The 24,541-nt window shown below is 49.4% G+C and overlaps 1 protein-coding gene across 1 annotated transcript in view; it reads left to right on the top strand.

Annotated features, from left to right (window-relative positions):
• The window catches only part of AKAP10 (A-kinase anchoring protein 10), a 48,041-nt gene that overhangs the window by 19,048 nt on the left and 4,452 nt on the right, over positions 1-24,541 (top strand). The window contains 9 exon segments of the mRNA XM_015412154.1: positions 7,355-7,402; positions 10,599-10,778; positions 11,285-11,839; positions 15,702-15,800; positions 16,143-16,227; positions 17,319-17,451; positions 18,605-18,741; positions 22,649-22,793; positions 22,913-23,092. Of these exon segments, the coding sequence (XP_015267640.1) occupies positions 7,355-7,402; positions 10,599-10,778; positions 11,285-11,839; positions 15,702-15,800; positions 16,143-16,227; positions 17,319-17,451; positions 18,605-18,741; positions 22,649-22,793; positions 22,913-23,092 (1,562 nt within the window).

The following is a 24,541-nucleotide window of genomic DNA, read 5'->3' on the forward strand; positions in this document are numbered from 1 at the left end:
CAATATTTAAGATCATGAAATTTAACTCTGTATCCAAACGTGCTGCTAATCCCGTTGTGAATGTATCGAGCTATTTCTATCTAAACAATGCACTTTTGTTTACTACATATTTTTATTTATATATTTTACACTTCTCTGTCCCTTTCAGATGGCCACACCCGTGTGCCAAAGCGGCGTAGGGTGCAGCTGTTGGCAGCTCTCGCCATCTCTTTCTGGCGCTGGGTATATTCACAGTTTTGCTGGTGGAAAACTCTCAGGCATTCATAAATTGCATAAACATACCAAACACTACAATTTTACGTGATAGTGGGTGTTAAAGCTGTAAAACAACTTTAGATTTTATAAGGAAGTAATTGCTGCATATATTTCATTTCTCCCCCAAACGTTTAAAAAAAACTTTCTGGAGAAAAAGATCCAGGTTTTCCCCACAGCTTCAAAATTTCTGAAAATGTTACATCTCTGCTTGTCGAGGGGGGTGGCTGGCGGGATTTGCTCATCTGGATGTGATTTTGAAGTGGGCTTCTTCGTCTATAGCAAAAACAACCACCACACCATGCAGAGTTTGTTGGTTCCTTTAAAAAATCAGAGCAGCTTGTGTGAGCTGCAAGTCTGGAAACGTCTGACGTTTTCCCCGTCAGTGAAGAAGGGAAGAATCATGTACACCTGACCTCCTTGGTGGAAGGGCAGGATACAAACATCAGAGAAATCAGCAGTGAGTGAGAGAGTCACTGTGCTAAGCTTCAGCTGCCTTCCACATTCTGTTTCAGTCAGCTGGAGGCTGGCAGCCGGGCATACATATTTAGGTGTAGCTAGAACTGCAGGCAGCCAGAGGTGGTGGCATGAAGCCTTTATTGCTGCCAGCAGGTTAGTAATCAAGGAACGATGACACGAGTGGCATGGCAGGGAAGTGTGGGTCATAGTTGGGCACCGACTGGTTAGGTACTGGGGAAGCCCATGCTGAGGAAGAAAGAGGCGAGGGCCCCAGCTCCGCAGTGGGTTCGAGTTGCGTCTTGTGCAGAGTTCTGTGTCGCGTTCCTTCATTTCTGTTTATGTCATTTATACCCAGAGGCGTCAGCATCCATGTGGGGCCGGAATTGCAACTGATCTTTAGATCAGAGATCTTTTCCCCTGGAAAAAAGGGCTATTTATGTCATTTATACCCAGAGGTGCACGCAACTGATCTTCAGATGACAGAGATCTTTTCCCCTGGAAAAAAGGGCTGCTTTGAGGCATGGACTCTGTGGCATTATATCCTGCTGAGTTCCTTACCCTCCCCAAGCTCCGTTCTCCCAATCTCCAGGAATCTCCCAACCCGGGGCCAGCAACCTTTATGAACCACCCTTTTCTCCCCAGCGGGGACCCAGATTGGCTCACAACATTCTCCCTTTCTGAAGTTCCATCCTCACCATAGCCCTGTGAGGTCGGTTAGGCTGCGAGAAAGAATGTCTGGTCCAGGGTCACCCATAAAGCTTCCATGGCAGAGTGGGGATTCGAACCTGGGTCTCCCAGATCCTGACACAGCCCTTGAACAGCAACACCACACTGTTTTTCTGCCTGAAGCCAAAGCAGCCTGTCTGTGGTCATTTCTCCGTTTGGAATCACCTGCTAGGGAAAAGCAACGGGGTCCCCATGTGCACTGCCAGCCAGGCCTCATCATAGCACAGAGTCAATATTGTGATATAAGGTGGCAATTCCAGGGCCTTCCCAGCTTGCTGTTAACAATTGCCCTTTTGCAGCTACATGGGTCAGAATCTCTAACAAGAGCCTGGCCATAAGTATTTCTCCAGTGCCTTTTGTTGCAACCGGCATTTCATGGCTGCCATAAAACAAGGGAAACGAATGGGCCAGGCTGCTTAAATCGAGGTCTGAACTGCCCGGCTTCTAAAATGAAAGTGCTGACCCCTAGCAAAAAACATGAAGCGCTGACTTGACAGATTGTGGGCCTGCTGCAGGATGCCTGACACACTGCTAATGCCTCAGCCTGTGCAAGCAAGACCATTTCCCATTAAAAAATACTGGATTGGGACTGGAGGCATTCCGAAAAGGGTTGTTCTGCTTGCCAGGAAGAGCACCATTGTTTGGTCGCCTCAAATCTGCATTAACTGCTTTGGAAAATCTCATAAATACGGCCCATCCCTCTGTAACCTCTAAGCAAAACTTGAACGTTGCTTCTCTTTTACCAAACCTCTTATGGATTTTGATACTACTGTTTGGAACTGTCGATTGTTTTTGCCACCTAGGGCAGACCATTTTTGTGGCTTCTCTTGCCCAATAGTGATATTTGTGCAGACAAAGGAATGTGGCAAACGAGTTGCATTTCCCCTTGACACATCAGCACCCCCATACAAGGGAGCTCTGAGCTGCTGGTGAATGAGCAGTTCACCTCCCCTGACCTTGCTCAGGTGAACAAGCTAGGGATGCTCTGTATTTTGGCTTTTTTCCCCATTTCATGACTGAAGATAGACTATCAGCTAACTAGAGGAATACTAAAGAAGACACACCATTGCGGCTGATTCTGGCTTCCTGCGAAAGGCAGTTTATTAAGTGAAGAAGGAATGCGTTGTCCCAGCCCTGAAGAGCATCTAGTTCAAGCACCACTTAGATTGTGAAAATGTTTTGAATTCCGAGCAGAAAGCCTGAGCAAGTCTGTCTTCCCAGGTCTGCCTCCTCCCTCCCCGTCAGCCGCTTGGTGTCCGAGTCCGCCCTCACCAGTTAATTATGCAAAGCTCTGTGGAAAGGGCTGTGTTTCTACCACCGTTAGCAGGCTCTCTTCTTGCAGTGGGAGACTGTAGCTCTCTCAACTGGGCCAGTGAAAAATTCAGGGTATCATTCAATGAACAAATACCTGACCATTTTACTTGGTGTCATTCACAAGATGATGCAGTTGCTTAAGAATTCAACGACTGTGTCACACCCTTGTAGTGGAAAAATTGTTGTATACAGCAAAAAGCCATATTACTGCACGCAGATTAAGGCTCCCAAAATAGTGCAGGAACATGGCTGAAAATCCACAGCATGTGTGTGTGTTTTGTATTTATGAAGAAACTTGTCACATCTTAGGGCACTTTCACACACACTAAATAATGCACTGTCAATGCACTTTGCAACTGGATTTTGCTGTGTGAAATGGCACAATCCACTTGCAAACAGTTGCTGAAGTGGATTGAAAGTGCATCATTTAGCATGTGTGAAAGCACCATTAAAGATGAACAGATTTATTGGGACATTATTTTTCCTGACCAATTCACTCAGAATCATTGTGTGTTTGCCAGTGGTACATGATCCAGCTTGACAGATGTAGAAAGGTAGAACATCAGGGAAATAATTTGGCATAGATAAGGAAGAGGCTGGTATGGTTAAGCCTGGTCTCGTGAACGAGTCTGTTGATATTAAGAGGAGCTGACCTCAAAATGGGGCTGCTGGGCAGGCCCCTGTCAACTTCTTGCCCCTCCACGCACATTGCAAGGCTCTGAATAGCCACTCAGCTGTCATCTGCAATGAGTAAACCTGGTTAACACGTGCAGGAGATCGGAATGGCGAGGTGGTAGAATGTACAGCTTTTAATTGCCTTCTGGAATGTTCCTCTGCAAATTTTAAAAAAGCACAACAAAGAGAAGGGGAATAAATGTTTTCTGCTACCTGTCTTTGCAGTGGAACGCTCAGAACTGGCATCCACCAGCTGCAGCCTGAAGGGCTACACTGCATTCAGTCTAAGCCTAAGAATCCCCTCTATGCAACCAAGAAGGGAAGCAATAGAAAAGTAGGTTCCTTCAAGCTATCGATGGCTGTCATACAGGTATAGGTGGGCAGGCTGATGAAATCCCTGGTAGGGTTAGTGTTTGAGTCCAGTGGCATCTTCAAGACCAACAAAGTTCAATTCTGGGTATAAGCTTTTGTGTGCATGCTCAAACTTTGTTCTGTTGCTTCAGACCAACATGGCTACCCACCTGAATCTACCCTGGTAGGACTGTAACCTCTGTGCACTTACATGCAAGTTAGATTCCCGGCCTCCAGCAGCCAGTCATATGAAGCAACACAGGTTGACATGTTCCCATGATACATACAGGGAGAGGAGAGCTTGCTGTTGGGAGCAGCAGAATTGTTTTGAGCGGGCTGTCTTGCTGACCATCTCTCTTTGGGTCAGATGAAATGTCTGTACCAGCTTATGAAGTGAACACGGCAAAAGGCTTCAAATGCTTTGGAAGGTATTACGACCCTTAACCCAATGACTACACTGAGCTTTGCAAAGGTGTAGTGATGTTAGTCTGTCATGGTAAAAAACAAAATGCCAGTGGCACCTTAAAGCCTAACAAGATCTCTTTCAATGTGAGCTTCCATGAGTCAGATGGGTAGGTGATGGGAAATCAGCAGCTTTGCCGATTTACTACCCAAGGTTTGTTCTGGACTTCATTCTTCAAAATGAAAAATGGTGTCCTTTTCACGCCCCTCCCAAACATTAAAAATTAAGCTTCTTTTCTTCAAGAACAACAGAAAGGAGTCTCGGGACATCGGAAAAGACTTGCATTCCTCATGGCACAACCTTTTGTGGAGGGCAGCCCCACTTGCCTTTGATGGTGAAAGCTTTGCCAGCAATCAGTGGGGTGGCCTGTAAGGTGCCCTCCCGGCACTCCTGGTTTTTGTTTGCTACCAGAGATGATGGGGGGCACCCCTCTGGCAGTCGAGATCCAAAGGGTTTCCTGATTAGGCAGGAGACTGAAAGCAGCAGGTGGCTGAAATTAGCATTTAGATGGTTGTGGTAACCTGTGGTTTTGAGGCAATTACCTTTTTTGTTTGTTTGCATTTTAAAATGTAATTGACTTGTGCTCACCTGTGACAGAGGCAGGGGTAGTTTTTGTAATATGCTGCTTAGCATATGTGTTGGTGTTTCCAACTGGGCAATGAGTGAGAGGCTACATCGATCTGATCAGAAAGTGTTAAAAAACGCTCAAAGAATGCAGCTCAGGGCCAAAACACGTCAGGGTTATTGTTAGTGAAGAAGGCTGCTCCCTCTATGAGGCCTGGTGTGGCCCTAGTGGCTGTGGGGGTGAAGCAAAAGCCCCCAGTTCAAATCACACCTCAGCCATGAAGTCACTAGGCAGTCATCTATATATATAAAAGAAAGTCCCCTGACCGTAAAATCAACGCCCAGACCAAACTGCTGGACCTAGAAACACCAGATTCGAGGAGAGCGCTCCTACCATGACGTAGGTGCTCACTAAGAAGGGAGTTTTAGAAATTCGATCCCCTAAGGGGGTCAAAAGGGGTAAAATGTGCTCCCCCATTGATTCCTATGCGGCTGCCAGGCTACTGCCTCCTTGCACCCCCCACTCTCTGACTGGTCAGCTGCAGAGCTCAGTGTTCTGAGGTTTAAAAAAAAACAACAGTTACAGGGGACTCCAGAGAGCTAATGACAGTTGAGGAAATCAGGAGTGGCCAACCGCCTGTGAGGTGAAGCAAAGCTGCTGGCCCAGCCTCCCCGTGGCTTCAAACTTGCTCCCCCTCATACACCTGACAGGCAGTTTCGAATAATCCTTATTCAAGCATGGCTGTAATGGGACTGAATGCAAATTCAAAACATATACAAGTGAGAATGCAATACAGGATATAAATATTTGAAAAGTTCAGAGCTGCAAGGAAAACTCACCCCAATCTCAAAAGCTGGCATATACTAAGCCAGAATGGTCAGTCAAGGAGGATTAAGGGTCCTTAGCCTGCCATGTGTTACGCCTTAATTTATACCCCATTTCAGGCTGCAGCAACACAGGCGAAGTGTCTAAAAGGTCGTAGTACCATACAAAACTGCTCAAGAATCAAGAAGCAACAAGTGCACTTAACTCCATCACTTAGAACAACATATTTAGATTTCATTTGGGCAACTATCATTGATTGATATAAGGTGTAAAATCCATGCTCTGATTCATACCATAAGGATGATATGTCTTTAAATTGTAAATGAATCTAGTTTCTGTTTGCAAAAGGATTTGTTCAATATTTAGTTGTTGGAAGGACTTTTTTTGTTGACAGTATAAAATTATGAACTTCATTTCATTTGCACTATGACCTGCCTGCATGTAGTATCCAACCATTGGGGGAAATAAACAGGGCAGTGAGGTGGCTTTTCTCACATGCTCTTTCTCCTGTCCTTCAAGGTTCGGAGGAGGCACTGCCCTAATAGCACTGCCCTGTTTATTTCTCCCTTGCCACAAAGAGTAGTGCAGCAGGGCTGTTTCAGTTCCCTGTCCTTGCATTAAAGTGGTAAAAGGAGAAGAGAAGAGATTGGATTTATACCCTGCCCCTCACTACCCGAAGGAGTCTCCAAGCAGCTTACAATCTCCTTTCCCTTCTTCTTCCCACAACAGACACCCTGTGAGGTATGTGGGACTGAGAGAGCTCTTTCAAGAACTGTTTGTGAGAGAAAAGCTCTGAGAGAACTTGTGACTGACCCAAGGTCACACCAGCAGCTGCCTGTGGAGGAGTGGGGAATCAAACGTGGTTCTCCCCGATTTGAGTCCACGCTCCTAACCACTTCTCCAAACTGGCTCTCGGATGGTATTAATGGAGGTCAAGGAAGGGCCAAGTGGCAGTTGCCATTCTTCAAAGTGTGGTTGCTGTCAGATCAGTAGCAAATTGTACCTCTTCATTATCTTGATTCCTGTCCTGCCTGTTTGGCTCCACTTCTCTCTTTCTTCCCAATGGCAAGGAAAGGTCCATAGCTCTGTAGTCAAACGCATGCTTTGAATGGCATAAGGCCCCAGATTCAATCCCTGGCATCTGTAGTTCAAGCAGCAGTCTTCCAACCTTTCCAGGCCTTTGACCCACTGCAGGCATGTGAAGGAAGAGGAGGGGACTGAGTTATGACCTCACCAGTGTCAAGGCCAGGACTTTGGCCTGCAGACCGAAAGAGCTGAGGACAGGAAGTGCAAGCCAAGCACCAGGAAGTGTCCCATGGGGGGGAAATGAGCCAAGGGCCACAGCCACAAAGGAGTCCCATCATCACTGAGCTGACTTCACCTTGTTCTGCTGCTTTTCTTAGTGTGCGTGCAAAGAGAGGCCTGTTGTTTTCTACTCAGCAGGTCCTTCCAAAAGGCAGTGAAACAAAAGGAACCTCTTTCAAGCCTATGACACTGCAGGAAGGGCTCCACGGTCCACCTCAGGGTTGCAGCCAGGAGGCTGAAGACGTCTGAGCCGAAGGCCCTCCTACCATTGGTTGGACTCAGCATAAAGCAGCTTCTCACATTCAGAGGCCTTTTGAGTTTTGGAACGGGCAGCTGGTGCACCTTAACGTTTTATTTCCATTGGCATTTCACGTAGCTTCCCAGTAGATCCCTAACATTGCCATTTTTGTGTTTTGCAGTGAAAAGCAAAGAGCACGAAAAGGCAACGGAAGCGAAGGCAATTAAAAGTAAGTAACGGTCCTTCCATTCAGAAGAGCTGAAAGAGAAAAGTGGCATGGCTGTCTTTGCAGCAGATCACCCACCTCTGTATTTAGGGGCCAGTTTAACCTCTAGGCAGGTTATCAGAGTCCTAAAGGGTATTTTGCCACATCTGCTGGAAGCTGTTCGAAACCCCACTGACAGAGGTCCAGACAGAAGGCCTACCTCAAGTTATTTATTTTAAACATTTCTATACCACTGAAAGCAGCCAACAGAACAGCAACCAGGTTGCAAGGACAAAAATTACAACAGTCCCAGTTAACAAACTTAATACACAGATGTAAATACACAAATGACCATTCTAGAAGTGGTCAGAATTTAAAATGCTCAAGAATTAAAGACACACAAGATTAACAAAACACACAGGAGTAGGATAAACACAGATAAATCTGCTGAAACATATTATGTCTGTCTTTGATGTTATGGGCAGAATATTTAATTTTTAACATCTTGGAAACATGATTTTATGGACAATTTAAAAAAACACCGTCATTAATATTTGGGACAGCATAAATTTGTTCAGCCAGATCTGGGCCATCAGTTGGGCATCCCCGATCTGTAACATAAGGAACAGCTGTACATTAGGAGGCCTGCTTTCTACAGTTTTAGAATCACATCGGGGCTTACATTTCTTCTGCTTTCCAGCACAGAAGTTCCTGTCGTTTTGAGAGGAGTTGGCATCAGTCCCTCTATGAAGTGTTTGTGATCCTCAAAGGTGTAGCCAAAATTGGGAAGTTACCCAGGCTCTCTATCTGCACAGTACCTTTCACTGAGGTTGTGTCATTTGCCAAGCCTTTTTTTGCTTTCTGCTAGTAGTGTACGTGGAGGGAAAGGGGCATTTTCCTACTACCATTTGTAGTTTTTGCTTTCAGGACTCGGAGGAGAAAACCAGCTGAAGTGAATAATGTCATTTGTGCTATAATTGCTTGTCATCATCAACATATCTAATTCTCAATACGGCCCAGTCTGTGGATACTGAAGTCTAGAGACTGGAGCCATGAACAGACAAGAGATCTTTCTCCAGACCTGAGAAAGAAAGTCCTTGGTTTGCAGAAAACTTTGAGAGAGATTGAGTGATCTAAAACACATCTTTTTACCCAGGCTTATCAACTTTTAATGGTCTACTGTTTATGGATTTTTTAAAAGTTGCTTGTGTTTTAACAGTGTGGTTTTTCATTGTAAGGCACCTCAAGCAGGACTCTAAAGAGGAGGCTTAGATATTCTAAATAAAATAAATAGAAGCAGTGCCTTTAAGAAATTTGTGTCCTCTGAGATCTCAGTGGCCATTGTGAGGGTTGCCAGGCAACCATAACAGCATTGCCAGCCTTCAAACCTTGGTTTCTGTCCATAAAACCCAGGGGGAGGGCCCATTCTAGGGCTGTTTTAGTCTTCCAGTCCACCCCTGCCCTGGATAGAGGACTCAGTGGAGCCATCCCAAGAGCAACCACTGGGCAACTTGCTACCATGCAGTTTGCACAACTCACCCAAGTGTAGTGTTGGCTAAGATCTGATGCCACGCAACTTTCTCAGGCCCAGTGGTAGCCTCTACAAAATGTGTGTGACTTGGCCAGTTGGTGGGAAAGGGTTGTTGTTGGTGAGTGGGAAGGAGAAGCAGGGCAAGGTGGGAGAAGATACGGGGCTTCCAGGGGGAGAGAACGTGTGGGGAAGGGGATATGGGGGAAATGAAGTGACCCCACATGTCCTTGTGGGCTCCGCACTTGTAATAATCTGATTAGTGCAGCCTTAATGACTCAGTATTTTCTACTCATTAAAACACAGTTATGTTGTTGATCTTTTAACTGTTCTGGCCTCAGTGAAGGATTGTGTACACTGAGTGCCCTGGTGCCTGCCTCTTGGAATAGCAGTTGTTTACTCTCACCTGGCGAACCTTGCTCTGCGTGACCATTGCAGTGAGGCTAAAGCTGCCACAGTTCCTTCTCTATTTGCCACATTCTGAAAAGAGGAACCCTGGATTTCCCATAGTGCTTTGCATTGAGGAAGGGAGCGTGGAAACCTTAGAAACAAGTTCTCTAATGAAAGTCTTTCTGCCCTGGAAAACCAAGCAGAGTTCATACTATGTAGAATACCGCTTAGTAAGCAAAGGTAGAAGAGCCAGCAACACCATACTTTGGAGCGGGAACAGCTTCCATCAGTTGGATCGAGGCGGGAATGGCTAACTGGCAACCAGATCCAGCCTCCAAATTTACGTTCTCTGACTCTCCCCTTCCAGCAAAATTTGAATCAAGGCACGGTCAGATGTTTTCCTTGTAGTTGCATTTATAAGGAAAAGAGAAATGTTCTGCCCTCTTCATTGTAATCCCACGATAACTCTCTGCTTTTTAGAAAATCCTTTTACCGGGCTTTTAAAACCCCATTTGTGTAAATCTGTTCCATAAGTCAGTTGGTATTTTCTGTTGCAAGTCACCTTGAATGCGTTAGCACACAGGCGGTATACCAGTGTGGCACCTAAATCAACGTGAGCTGGATGGACTCCATAAAGGAAGCCACAGCCCCCAGTTTGCACGACCTGAGCCAGGCCGTTAACAATGGGATGTTTTGGAGGCCATCAGTTCATAGGGCTGCCATAAGTCGGAAGCAGCTTGATGACCTTAACACACACCCACACCCACGGCACAGACATGAATATCTTGCTTGTGTTTTATAATGACCCTTATTCCTAGGAGGTGACAACATAATCCTGAAGCCTAACCTCTTGGGTGTGGGGAGGGCAGCTTGCACAGAAAATGAGTATTTGCAGAGCATCTGCTTGGCATGTAGAAGGCCCAGGTTCTGTCTTATCCCCAGCTTCTCCAATTGAAAGGTCTCTGCTTGCAGTTTTGGGAAATGTGTCTCTTTGCCCAAGATATTGCAGGGCAGCTGCCAGTCAGAGTAGGCAGATATGAGCTAGATGGATCAATGCTTTGGGTCCACGTAAGGCGACACCACATGTCCTCACAGAGCTCCTGAAAATACCTGTGGCGACCCTCCCTGGATCAACAATGAAATGTTCCACTCAGGAAGCACCTCTTCCCCCAGGTTCTATATTTTAGAAGCCAGGACACGTTCAGAGGCTTAGTCAGATGGGTTTAAATGAGTGAAAGGTGTTTGGATAGGTCCTTTTGTGCTGATAAAAATCACATCCCATTTCCTCATCTCTTGCAGCAGCTGCAATACCTGTACATTCCCCCCAGAGAAGCACCAGAAACAATGCGTTGCTGGAGGCTGCCGGACCAAGCCATGTGGCCATCAATGCCATCTCGGCCAACATGGACTCCTCCAGCAGCCGCACGGCGGCTCTTAAGAAGCAGCCCAGCCACATGGAGGCCGCTCACTTTGGAGACCTTGGTAAACATCGCTCTCTTCTCTGCGTTGGTTTGGTTGGATCCCCCTTTTGGTAACGGGGTGTGTCTTCAATGTTTGCAGGCTTTGCTTGGCAGATTAGCGCAGCTTGAATTGTTCTGGCTTTAATCAGCAAGAGAGGCCTGTTTATTTTGTGAAGTGTGTTCCTGTAATCGGGAATGGGAAAAGGAAATGTTAACGATGGCTAGAGTTTGCATAATCACTTGTTCGTCATTTCACACTTCCTGCATCTCAAAAAGGCTCCTCTTGTAGGGCTTTGGCAACTTGCAAATTATCTGTTGGATAGAAATGCATATATTATAAATCCACCATCCAGATATAATGAGTTAATTGGCTGTCAGATGGTGGTGGTGAATCAGCTTTAAAAAAACAAATAACTTGTGAGCCCTGACACTCGAGCTAAGCCAGAAACGCAGGGGCTGATCGTGTCATCGAACCATGAGTCTTTTCCCGCAATGGGCAAATTTCAGTTTTCTTTTCTCTTCCTTCAGGTCGATCCTGTCTGGACTATCAGGCTCAAGAGACCAAATTCAGCCTTTCAAAGACATTAGAACAAGTCCTTCGGGACAGTGTTGCCCTTCCATATTTTATCCAATTCATGGAACTGCGTCGAATGGAACATCTGGTCCGATTCTGGCTGGAGGCTGAGAGTTTCCACTCGACCACGTGGTCCCGCATAAGAGCACACAGCCTGAACACTGTCAAACATAGCTCATTGGCCGAGCCGGTTTCCCCTTCCGTCAAACAGCACGAAAACACAGCGTCTTCTCCCTCCAAGTTGCTTGACGAACGGCTGGAGGATTCAGGCTCAGATGGGCCTTTCTCCGTCACGCCCTCCGCAGCCAAACTGAACGGCCGAACGTGCAGCCTTCGGGACCGTTTGCTGCTTTGCCCAGAAGGCGGCAAACCCCGTCTCGGGTTTGGAACGTCTGAGGCAGAGGGCTGTCCCGTTCCAGATGAACCTCACGACTCTTCCAAAGCCTCTGTGCCCAATAGAAACAGCCCCTCCTTTGCACTCAAGGACCTGTCAGGAAAACTTATGAAAGGTAAGGGATGACATGGTTTAGTGGCTCACACAGCCTTTCGAAAGGAGCTCGGCTCATGTCACACCAATGGGAAATGTTCTTCTCATTGGAGGAAGCACCTTGTTGCTCGCGCCGGTCTTGGGGCAAGAGAGCGGCCTCAGAACAGCCTTGCTAAATCGGTCCCAGGGGCCTCGTTCCAGTAGCCTTTCCCTTGCTGTGGATGCCCCCTGAGCAATCCTGCCTCCGCATTTGCTCCCCAGAGAGATGGATCGTGATCCGGGGGATTTGTTTCTTTAATTGGTGGTTTCAGTTGCAGAGAGGGCCAGCTTTTAAATGTAATTCATACATTGGCTACTATAATAATGGATGAGAATGTTGGCTTATTACCAAATATCCCTTCAGAGTACAGTCCAAAACTTCTTGTTCCACAGCCTGGGTGCCTTTTGCTCTGCAGAATTTACATCTGCTCAGAGTGGAACTGGAATTCTGCTGAGTTCTCTGTGTATGTGGAAGGGCTGTTGCCTGGAAGACAAAAGCTAGGATTCAAAGAACCGTGCTATTAGTTCTGTAAGCCCAGCAGGCCTTGAACAATCCCCCACACACACACACACGGAAACAGGGCAACACAAAACACACACACACACAGTGTCATGGGGAGTTTCAAAAGCAATTTGTGATATGAAATGACTGTCAGGAATTCATTGACAGAAGTAAAAATAAATCCTTCAACTGCAAGCCCCTGATTTGAGCCTTGAGTAGTTCTTTGGATCCTTGCCTTAAATGCTCAGAAACAGGGCTGGTAGTTTCTGGGCAGAATAGTTTCTTTTCTACTGAAATAAAAAAATGAATACCAAATAGTCACTGTTTGACACAGACAGATTGATTGATTTTACACACACGCGCACGCACACACACACCCCTCTTTGCCCTTTATTCCCATTCTCTGCTGGTCAGGGATACTCACAACTTAACCATCCTCTAGTGGCTGGCAGGTGTCTCAAAGTGGGAACCACCTGCAAACTACAAGCCCCACTGGACAATGGCCTTGGCCACTTTGCTGAAACGTGGTGGGTGCCACATTGGGGAATGGCATCAGAACAGCCACAGGGGGCATATCAGAGAACCGCATGTAGCTCCCAAGTCACTGAGCCACTGGACAAATCTATCTGAGAGATGGGTATGGAGTAGGGGTGCGCACTCAGTATAAACTGAGCCAAAGGAATACCCTTTAAATGCCTTTTGCAAGCTGCACCACAAGTGAACTCCGAAGCGGGGAGTTCACCTCCCCTTCCGGGCAATGTTCCCTCTAAACTCCACAGTGTTGTGAACGGAAATTCTACCTCGTGAGCAAGTTGTGAGTAAGTCTACATTTGACTATTGTGTAAATTAGGTTTTTTTAGAAGATTACTTCCATAACCTTGTAAAAATCTCACAATAAATTATTTCATATTTAAACGATATTTTAAGAATAATTTAAACATTATAAGAGAAAACAGAATCAGGTCAAATCTCACCCACCCCTTTCCACTATATTGGTAGACCTGTCCTCTGGAGAAGAGGTCTACCCGCCCCAGTCAAATATATTGGTAGACCTGGCCTCTGGAGAACAGGTCTACCTGCCCTAGTCCACTATATTGGTAGACCTGGCCTCAGACCATCATCCTGTGTTGAGCCTTAGAAACATACCAGCATTTATAGGGGGGGGAAACTCTTGCAGTCTACTTTGGGTTGTGTGTGTTTTGGTTTTTTTAGTGAAATATGACAACCAGCATTACAGGTCAAGTGTAACAGAGGAGGAACAGTAGAAAAGAGCAAGAGTCCAGTAGCACCTTAAAGACTAACAAAATATGTGGCAGGGTAGGAGCTTTCATGAGTCACTGCTGACTTTTTCAGGAACAATCACTGTCAGAATCCTGCCTAACCTAAAAAACGGGAAGTTGCTTAAATGTCATCAAGCTGCCCAAACTACTTATTTCTTCAGATATTTATATCCCACTTTCCCTTGTGGGTCAAGTCAGCTTACAAATCATATTGAAAAGCATAAAAGGGGTGTGCAACCCCCCCCCGCTTCATTGTAGTGTATGGGGACCATTATAGTCAATGGGCCCCATAGGCTATAATGGAGAATAGATCTGGGGCTCTGAGGAAGGCTGGGTTTTTTTTAGGTAGAGGCACCAAATTTGCAGAATAGCTGCTGGTGCCTCTCCTCAAAAACTTACCCAAGTTTCAAAAAGATTGGACCATGGAGTCCAATTCTATGAGCCCCAGAAGGAGGTACCCCCCCCCCATCGTCCTTTGTTACAATGGGCTGAAACAGTATGGGCTGAAGCAGAAATTCCCTGAGCTGCCTGTTAAAATGCTGTGCACCAGCACCCCCTAGTGAAGCTTAGAGGGAACTATGCTTCCGGGTGCCACTTAAAGGTGCCACTGGACTCAAACTTTGTTTCGCTGCTTCGGAGTTCACTCACAATGCAGCTTGCAAAAGGCATTTAAAGGGACAACATTCCTTTTAAGTGCCGTTCCCCCCTCCATTGGAAACAATGGAGGGCACCTTCTGGGGCTCATCGAATTGGACCCCTGCTCCCATCTTTTTGACACTTGAAGAGCGGGAGTTGAGGAGAGGCACCAGCAGCTATGCTGCAAATTTGGTGCCTCTACCTCAAAAAACAGCTGCCCCAGATACCCCCAGCTCGATTCTCCACTATCGCCTATGGGGACCATTGACTGTAATGGTCCCCATAGTGTATAATGGAGCCAAAAAAAAATAATCCGGCAATCCTGAATATTTCCTGAATTCCAATACCATACCGATATGTGGGATTTGGTAATATTGGGAAATACCGATATTTTTCAGGTTCAATATACCCACACCTGAAAAATGCTGAGATTTTTTTTGTGTGTGTGCGCACACTCTTAGTGTGGTGTCTGCAGCTTGAATGCCCTTATCTGGTTAAGGTCCTCTGAGGCTGCTCATTTAGGCTCTGTTTTAGGGCTCTTCTGATCCTAGGGCCAAATGGAGGGCGTGGGGTTCCATGAAGAGGGGGAGGCTGCCTTGTGCAGCCTGAAAGGCCCTGTGTTTACACGGAAGAGAAGACAAAGTGCATTTTCCCAGCTCATGTAACAGGATTCTTGCAATATAGATCAGAGGCGGTGTTGCAAGGCTGTGTGAAGTGAGCTCTTCTTAGCTCTTCTTCCCATTTTTCTTTTCAATTTCAAGAGCTACAGCTCATTTGTAAAGTGCTGCTCGAACCAGGCCCTCTCTGTCCTGCTTCTAGCGATTCCACGTTGGTGGCTTTTTGTCTCTGTCCCGTTCTTCATCACCTTCCCAGTACATGAGCGATAAAGAGGTGCATCCTGGGGATCGGACCCTTCTCTCTCAACAGCCGCTCCCCCCCTCCATTTCCTGGGATTTCTGTCGGCTCGCCAGTGTACATGGGGCACTGCTGTAGAGTAACAAGAAAAAATAATCATAATTCCTGCCCCAAGGGGCATGGAGTGTAACATGTGATCCAGAGTGTGGGCAGGAAGATGGAAAGGAGGGTAACAGAGCGGGGGGGGGATGTGTTTTCTCTTCAGCCACCCATACCGGGGCTTGATTGGGGCATGGAAGGAGCTCACCAACCGCCCTTGAGAGGCCCTTCACTTTCAGAAGCCGTCTGTCATGCCGGCAGGAGGAGGGTGGGGCTGCCATTCAAGAATCACCAAATCCTCTTGGGGATTTGCGGTCCTTCCGCCCACAAGCACTTCCTCCCCTCGGGGGTTGCTGGCTCAGGTGATTTCCTTTCTAAAAAACTGGTCACTGGCACATTTGTTTCTCGTTTCTTATCATGCCGCCTAGCTGGGCTCAGCATTCACGTCTCCACTTCTCTCTCTCTCTTTCTAGGTATAGAGCAGGATGCAGTTACTATTTTTACCAAATATATTTCTCCAGATGCTGCTAAACCAATACCGATTACAGAGATGATGAGGAGCGACATTGTGGGTAAGCGGGGAGAGCCAGCTTGTCCAAGTGCACAAAATGTCGCGCACACACCTTCCCGGGATTTCCTCTGTTGCCCTTTTGGGATGGTGGCAGACAGCAATACCAGGGCAGCAGATGTGTCCCCCCCCCCCCCGGAATTCTCTGGGGAAAGCCATGATCATCGGGTGGATTTTGAGGAGTTTGAGGTCTGCACTTTGCCCTCAGGGAATCCTGTTCTCTTTCCACTTCTCCCCTTTCAGAGCAGCCACAGTTTGTTTTTTCTTCTTCCCATAAGTTGCTGCTGCTTATTGATTTGAAGGCATCTTTGTGCTAACTGTATCATTTGATCTGGCACCTTTACAGCAAAGATTTGTGGGGAAGACGGACAGGTGGACCCCAACTGCTTCGTCATGGCACAGTTGATAGTGTTTAATGCTATGGAACAAGAGTAAGTTGAACCCCTTGGGGTTGGGGAGCGTTATTAGGGGCAATCAGGCAATATCACATGACTCACTCTGACCTGTTCCCGCTAAGACTGCCTGCCTGTTTAGTAATCCCCCCCCCCCGAGTCCAGATTATGGTCTGGATTCCATTCATAGAATCACAGAGTTGGAAGGGGCCAGACAGGCCATGCTGTCCAACCCCCTGCTGAATGCAGGATCAGCCTGGAGCATCCCTGACCAGCGTTTGTCCAGCCGCTGCTTAAAGCCTGCCAGTGAGGGGGAGCTCACCCCCTCCCCAGGCAGCCGATTCCACTGCTGAACAACTCTTACTGTAAAAAGGTTTTTCCTAATACCCAGCCGGGGCCTTCCCGCCCTTAATTTCAACCCATTATTGCGAGTCCTCTCCTCTGCTGCCGACAGGAGCGGCTCCCTGCCCTCCTCTAAGTGGCAGCCCTTCAGATACTTAAAAGAGAGCAATCCTGTCCCCCTTCAACCTCCTCTTCTCCAGACTGAACCTTCCCAAGTCCCTCAGCCTTTCCTCGCAGGGCTTGGTCTCCGGGGGCCCCATCATCCCCGTCGCTCTCCTCTGCACCCGCTCCATTCCGTCCACATCCTTTCTGAAGTGAGGCCTCCAGAACTGCACACAGCACTCCAGGTGTGGCCTGACCAATACACCATCTCCTGCACCTGCTCCAGGATACACTTGATAGTGTAGATCCTGGCATTTAGCTGTGCCTCGAGTACAAGGTGGGCCGTCTCTGCTGCCTTTTCATATCAGCCTCCCTTGGTGGTGGTGGTGGTGGTAGTGAGAGCTGATTTATGGCAATCCTGTGGGGGGTTCCAAGCCAAGAGACGAGCAGAGGCGGTTTGCCCTTGCCTGCCCCTCTGCATAACAACCCTGGACTTCCTTCGTGGTCTCCCTTCCAAGGACACGTGCTTCTGCGAAAGAGAAGGCAAAGGGCCTCTTCACCCCAGGGCCAGCCCTGCTTCGCTTCTGAGACCTGATGAGATTGGGCCAGCCTGGGCCATGGAAGGGGAGCCCTCAAATGGCTCTCCCTTTTTGCAAAACTCTTCTGTCCCCCCCCCCCCCCTGCAGCACCTTTTGGTAATTTTGTGAATTTCTGCGCTGCCACCATTTCTGTAAATACCAGATCGAGGTGCTGACCAGCGGGACCGTTTACCTGGCGGATATCCTCTTCTGTGAATCAGCGCTCTTCTACTTCTCTGAGGTGAGGGCCTTCCTTTTCCTGCTCTGCGTACAAGTGGGAAAGGGACAGGCAGAGTGGGCTTGCCTTCCCAAGGGAGGAAGAAAACCCTTGTTCCCATTCTGCAGACGCGACGAAGACTGAGGGAGCCTCTGTGTCCCCGGGAGGGCTCTTCCTGAGGGCACCGATTGACTGATTGGCGGCGGTCCTCAAGCGCGCGCACTCGCTTCTGCCTCTCCCCAACCCCCAGCGCCAAAGATCACACTGCGAGGGACGATGTTGCATTTCTTAGCACCCTCCGCTCCCCTCCCCTGCACCCACCATGGGATCTTTGTAGACTTGTGAGAGAAGTTGTGAAAACTGCCTGAAATAGCAAAGAACAAAATCCCTGCCACCCAACGAACCCTGCTGAGAAGCAGCCATTTCAGATACATGGCCGAGCAGTAGCCGCTTGAGAGATTCTGCAGAGCCGTCGGGTGTATTTATAGTAGAAGCATTCTCGTCATGGGTTTAAGCCGCTGATGAGAAAAGGGTTTGGGGGGGGGGATTTCCTCCTTCTTCCCCCTCCCTATGGGGTTTTTCTTCCCCTACCTCTACTGAGAGCTGTTGGGCAGCATCTCTGGTGGGTTCTGTGGGTGTCCAGTTTCTGCAGCATTTCCTGCACTTCTGGGCGCTGTGCGGTAGGCTGTCCTCCCGAGGGCCACACTGGCTGTCTCTGGCAAAGGGCCACCTTCAGTAGCGCAGATCCCGCTTGATAGCCATTCCACGATCCCCTGTGGCCCTGGCCCTTAGTCAAGACTGTGCTGGATCAGGCTCCATCCTGTCTACCGTCTTGTTTCCCACAGTGCCCCAGCCAGGTGCCCCAGAAGCAGAAGTATAAAGGCCAGAACCTCCCCCTCCCCAAGGAACTGCCATTCAAAGGAGTGCTGCCTTCGGACACAGAGGTTCTGTGTTCACACCCCGAGCTGTCTTTCTCAAAGTCGTCCGGTCTCCTCTAAAAGCCATCTTGGCTGTCATTCTGTCCTGTGGCAGTGAGTTCCACAGTCAGTCATGCACACTGTGTGAATCAGGAACTCCCTTTGGAATTGGCAAGCCCCCCCCCCCCCCCGGTTCTTTAGACTCCTCTGGAAGCGCTAAAGAGAAACCTTCTCAATCACTTCCTAATTCTGCTTCCCAGTACATGGAGAAGGAAGATGCAGTCAATATCTTGCAGTTCTGGCTGGCGGCGGATAACTTCCAGTCTCAGCTGGCTGCCAAGAAGGGCCAGTACGATGGGCAAGAGGCACAGAACGACGCCATGATTTTATACGATAGGTGAGTGGCTCTTCCTTTACCCCCACCCCCACCCTCATCCGTGCTCAACACCTGCCGTGCGGCACCCTGACATCTTAGCCCAGTGGACGGCAGGGAATCAGCGCTTCAGTGAATTGCCAGCACGGTGTACAGAACCGTTAGATCCAAGTCCGGGAGCAGCGTGGAGACCAACGGGAGTTCCTGGGTGGAAGCTCCCGAGAGCCACAACTCCCTTTGTCAGTTGCACGTGAAAGAATTGAAAGGGGAGCAGTCAGAAACTTCACAACTAGCTCAGCTTGTCCTTTTATTTAAGTTGTGAGAGAAGGTTGGGGGGGAGGGGGAGCTTGTTTTTACTTCCCCGACCTCCATAGGGAGGGATGAAATGGAGCTGCCTGCAGACCTGGGTAATGCTCCCTCTAAGCTGTGGAGTCTTGTGAGCAAAAATTCTACTTTGTGAGCCGCTGGCATTAAAGTTGTGAGAGAGCAATTTGGCGAATGCATAAATGAGTTTGCTCCGGAGCCATCCTTCCTGAGCCAAGACAAAAATCTGTAAGCCGGAGGCTAAGAAACCGTGAGCTAGCTCACGCTAACTCAGCTTAGAGGGAACACTGGACCTGGGCCCTGACCCCGACTTCCCCGTAAGGCGGTGTCAGGAACTTTGGCTCACTCAAAATGGAGTCTGCTTTAAATGTTTGGTTCAACCGGGCAGTGGCCTGCTTCTCGTTAAAAATGTTGCTCTTCAGTCTCCCTAGTTCACACAGACGTGCCGGGGAAGAGTGCCTATCTCTGCACCTGCAAGATAAGGTGTTCTTCCGCGGCCTCGGCTTGTTAACATCCCAAAGCAATTAAGTCCTGTGGGAAGGAACTGGTGCTGCGAAACTGCAGATCACATCACCTGCTCTTCTGACATGACCAGAGAGACCAATCAGAAACCAGTGATATCACCCTTTCCTTGATTGGCCTCCTTGTATCTGGAAGACATTGCTTGAACCCTGATTGGTGCCCCAGGCCTAGCACCCAGTCTGGGGTTCAGACAATAAATTATTTATTTATTTATTTTGGCATTTTTACCCCGCCCTCCCTGCGAGCGGGCTCAGGGCGGCTTACAAGGGGCATGAGCCCATACATAAAACCAGATAAAACAGTAAAATCATGAATACTAATAACAATAACAATAATAAAGTGCTTTCTGTAAACAAGGCGGTCTTGAGTGGTTTTGACGGCGTCCTCAATCCTCCCCATTGGGGTGGCACTGTCCAGCAGATAGTTCGAGCCAATCCCACATTGTCAGTGCCATGCAATTTATGGCGGAACTTCCAAGGGCGATTCCTAATCCCGATGGTATCGCTACCATTGGTGGTGGTGGCAGCGGCAGCCCCTATGCAAAAGCCTGGCAGAAGAGCTCCGTCCTGCAGGCCCTGTGGAACTGCATAAGGTTCCGCAGGGCCCTGATCTCCTCCGGGAGCTCGTTCCACCAGGTAGGGGCCGCCATTGAAAAGGATCTAGTCCTGCTCGCAGCAAGCTTTAAGTTACCTTCACTCCTATTCGGGGGGCACGATGGTGTTGCATGCGAAGCTGACGTGTAACTCTGTCTTGTTCATCTTTCGGCCACCTTGGAATCTCTGGCTGCTGAAGCCAACCAGCCTGACTCTTGGGACTCTGGAGACGGAGTACATTTGGACCCAGAACTGAATGGGTGACATCTTGTCTTTGAGAAGCAAGGCTCTGGTGTATTCATCTTTAGCTTTCCTGTTTTATTCCCCACATTATGACTTTAAGTAATTTGCACCTCTTGTAATAAATACTCTGCACTTAAGTATATATATTTCATTCACCAATTCTGGTTTCTGTCTCCACTGCCGCAGTAAGTTATCTGGTGCCTAAGACTGACAGTTACTACCTCCAGAATAATGTGTGGGTCTCCTGCTGTGAGCCAACCTCGCAGAGAGGATTCCCTAGTTCAGCCCAGTAAGGTCAAGAGTCTGTCCTTGGGCTCTTGACTGGAGAGACACAAAAAGACTGGTGGCAGCACTACCTGGTTAAAGGTATACAGGTGCCTTTGACCCCCGTTGTAATTGTAGCTAGCCAGCCTCTTGGCGAAGAGAACTCCTAGCCCGGGTTGGGCAGGCAGAGGGACTCTCTTTGACAGGCGGGACCAGAGCCAGTTTGGTGTAGTGGCCAAGAGCGACAGACTCTCATCTAGAGAACCACTTTTGATTCCCCACTCCTCCACGTGCAGCCAGCTGGGTGACCTTGGGCCAGTCCCAGTTCTCTCAGAGCTCTCTCAGCCTCACCTACCCCACAGGATGTCTGTTGTGGGGAGAGGAAGGGAAGGCGATTGTAAGCCTCTCTGAGACTCCTTCAGGTAGTGAAGGGTGGGGTATAAAAACCAACTCTTCTTCTGGGTGTTACAATCCTTTGAATGGGGATGCTGAGAGTTTTCTGGGAGCTCTTATTTCTTTCAAGAACCACGGTTCCCGCCATTCCTTGGGGTGAAACCAGGACTGCTGACCTGAGCCTGGGACAGGGCACTGATTCAGCTGCCTGCGAATACGTCCCTGTAAGGCGGAAGCAGCACCCGCCCTTCCCAGCTGTGCCTGCAGAGAGTGGGAAGAGGAGTCCCTGGGCCGTGTGGGTGGGAGGATCACTGCACTGGCCCGTTTCATTGGTGGTTCCTCAGAGCTGCCGTGTGTGTCAAGTGCCCAAAGCCAGCCAGATGTATGGCGTTGATTCAGTGATAGAGTTGAGCAGGGGTCATTCCGTAGAAAAAGAGGTGCAGGAGCTCATTAGCATAACTCATTAGCATAACACCCCCTGACATCACCGGAAGTGTGTCAGAAGGCAACACCCACCGCTCAGGCTCCACTGGACAGTTTTGGATTGCTAGCTATTGGGGGCGGGGAACATGCAGATGTCCTCACAGAGGAGGGAGAGCTTGTACCTGAAGGCGGCCCGGGGGGGGGGGGGGGGCTCCCAACTTCCCTGGGTGCTTTCTTGCTCCTCGTGTCCCGACTGAGGGCTGCTGGGAGCAGGGGGCCGTGCGCTCCTGCAGGAAGTGACCTCTGGAGTTGATGGGGAGCAGAGGCCACCCTGAACATCACGTTGCCCTGAGAAGTCTGCCTCCCCTCTTCCTTTTGCCTTCTCCCTTTTTAGAAGTGTCCGTTACACGCAGGGCTTGGGAGCTAGAGGGGCTTGACTACATCTGCCCTGGAGCTTTTTCTAAAGAACCATTGAGTGACAAAGCAAGGAGCTTCGTTGCATTTTTTAAAAATGGGCGGGGAGTTGTGCCCCTGCCCCAGAGTGGTCCTGCTTCCTCCGGATCAACAGCCGGTTTTAACAGGCGTGCCTGAATTCTGATTCCTCTCTTAAAATGTGTGTTTGGATCATTGGTACCCTACCTCTTTAGACCTTTCCCTTCCTCCAAAGAACCATGGGAGTTACAGTCCTTTGACTGGGGACGCTGGGAGTTTTTTGAGAGCTATTCCTCCCAAGAGCCACCGTTCCCAGCATTCCTTGCGGCGAAACCAGGACTGCTAACCTGAGATTGGGACAGGGCACTGATCCAGCTGCCCGAGAACATCAGCATGTGTCTGTCGTTTTAGGGGGCAAGTCCGTTGCCTTTACAGCCTGGTTAAGACCCTAGGGCCAAAGGGATAATGGGGCAAACAGGAGGAAAAAAAGAAGCAGGGATGTTTAGATTTGTCAGCGCCTCTGTGAAGCTCTTCTGAGAGAGACGTTGCTGGTGGGGTAGGCGGCGGGAAGACCTAGTCCTCCTCCTCCTGTCCCCTCAGTCTGAGTGACACAACACCCCCACCCCGAGAGTTTGATGAAGGCAACCGGAGGGGGCCAGGCTTGGTCTCTCTGGGCCTGCTTCTGACTTCTGTGTGTGTCTCTCCCCCCCCAACCCCCTTCCTCTGTGCTGCTGCAGATACTTCTCCCTCCAGGCCACCCACCCCCTTGGTTTCGATGACTCCGTACGACTGGAAATAGAATCCAATATCTGCAGGGAAGGCGGGCCTCTCCCCAACTGCTTCACCACTCCATTGCGGCAAGCCTGGACAACCATGGAGAAGGTACGGAGTTGGCCTCCCCGGTCCTGGGCCCGCACTCCACCTGCTGCCCCCGTGCTGGAGCTCTGCAGGCAGCCCCGTGGTGCCTCCGTGCCCCATTTCTCCCCCCGGCCTCTTTCCAGGTGTTCCTGCCCGGCTTCCTGTCCAGCAACCTTTACTACAAATACTTGAATGACCTCATCAACTCGGTCCGAGACGAGTCTGCAGGCGGAGGCATCGCACCAGCTGCTCATGGCCCCGGCAGCACCCCATACAGTGACTCTCACTCCGGTTCCATGGACAGCACTTCTTCTTCTTCCCAGGTGCGTGGCCCCTCCCTCGGTCTCATGGTACAAGATGGCTCGGGGTCACTTGGCCCGATGGGTTCTTCTTTCAGAGCTAGCCCTTCCTCTTCCTCCTCCAGTTTGGTGTAGTGGTGAAGTGCGCGGACTCTGATCTGGGAGAACCGGGCTTGATTGCCCACTCCTCCACTTGCAGCTGCCAGATGACCTTGGGCAAGCCATAGTTCTGTCAGAGCTGTCCTTGAAAAAGAGCAGTCCTCGAAAGAGCTCTCTCGGCCCCACCTACCTCACAGGGTGTCTGTTGTGGGGAGGGGGAGGGGAAGGAGTCTGTGAGCCGCTCTGAGACTCTGAGTGAAGGGCGGGGTATAAATCCAACCTCTTCTTCTCCTCCTCCACCATGGTTAGTTGCTTTGGCTCACATTCCTGTCGGTGGAAGATCTTGGAGGGCAGAGGTGAAGTGGAAGGGGGAGAAGCAAGGAGACTGTGGCTCATGGGGGGGGGCTCATTGGCGGCGGGGTCCCCCGCTTTTTTGAGCCAGCAGGCACATGGCGGATTCTGACACAGGGTGGTGGGCGCAGCCACAAAGCAGCGGCCTCGGGGTGGAGCCGGCCACAAAATAGCTCCAGCGGCTTTTCTTCAGCCACACGGTGAAGATCCTTGTGCCGTGTTGGCAGCTGCTGCCAAAGCAACATTTTTTTAAAATCTGCCCAGCTGTTCAGCCCTTCAGTGGCCAATCAGAGGCCTGGCTGCTGAAAAACATCATTTTTTAAAGATCTGCAAAGCCAATCCGAAGCCTTGCTGGCCCCACCCACTGTCTAGCAGGGCTCTTTTTGTAGCAGGAACTCCTTTGCCTATTAGGCGACACACCCCTAATGTAGCCAATTCTCCAAGAGCTTACAGTAGCCCCTGTAAGAAGAGCTCTGTAAGCTCTTGGGGGATTGGCTACATTAGGGGGGGTGTCGCCTAATAGGCAAAGGAGTTCCTGCTACAAAAAAAACCCCCTGCCTAAAAGCCCTTCGTGGGTACCAGGAAAGGTGGCAGCGGGAACTATGGCGCCCTCGGGCACCCCCGGCACAGAGTGATGGTTCAGGGACCCCCGGAGAGCCGTCAGGGGTCACTGGATAGAACTTCAGTTGGGATTCTCCTCTTGGCCAGCTGCTCTGCTTCTCCAGTCACGCGAAACACGTGGCTGGGTCCTGGCTTCACCGGCCACCCCCATCCACTCCACTTCCTGTTGTCACCCCCCCCCCATAGTCCTTCCGGGTCCCTTGTCCCCCCAGGAGCGTCATTTAATGGCGTTCAGGATGGGAAAGGCAGGAACCTGCTGTTGTGCCGATAGAAAATTCAGTCCGGATCCAGCCCAGGGACAGGCAGAGAGTCTGCAGTCTGGCCGCGCCAGCCCCCCACCACTGGAAAATCCCACCCCGGAGCTCGCATCATGGAGACCGGAAGGGCCTGTGCTCTGTTTGG

This window comes from Gekko japonicus, unplaced genomic scaffold (genome assembly GCF_001447785.1).
Source record: "Gekko japonicus isolate JY-2015 unplaced genomic scaffold, Gekko_japonicus_V1.1 scaffold2194, whole genome shotgun sequence".
In the NCBI taxonomy this organism is placed as follows: Eukaryota; Metazoa; Chordata; class Lepidosauria; order Squamata; family Gekkonidae; genus Gekko; species Gekko japonicus.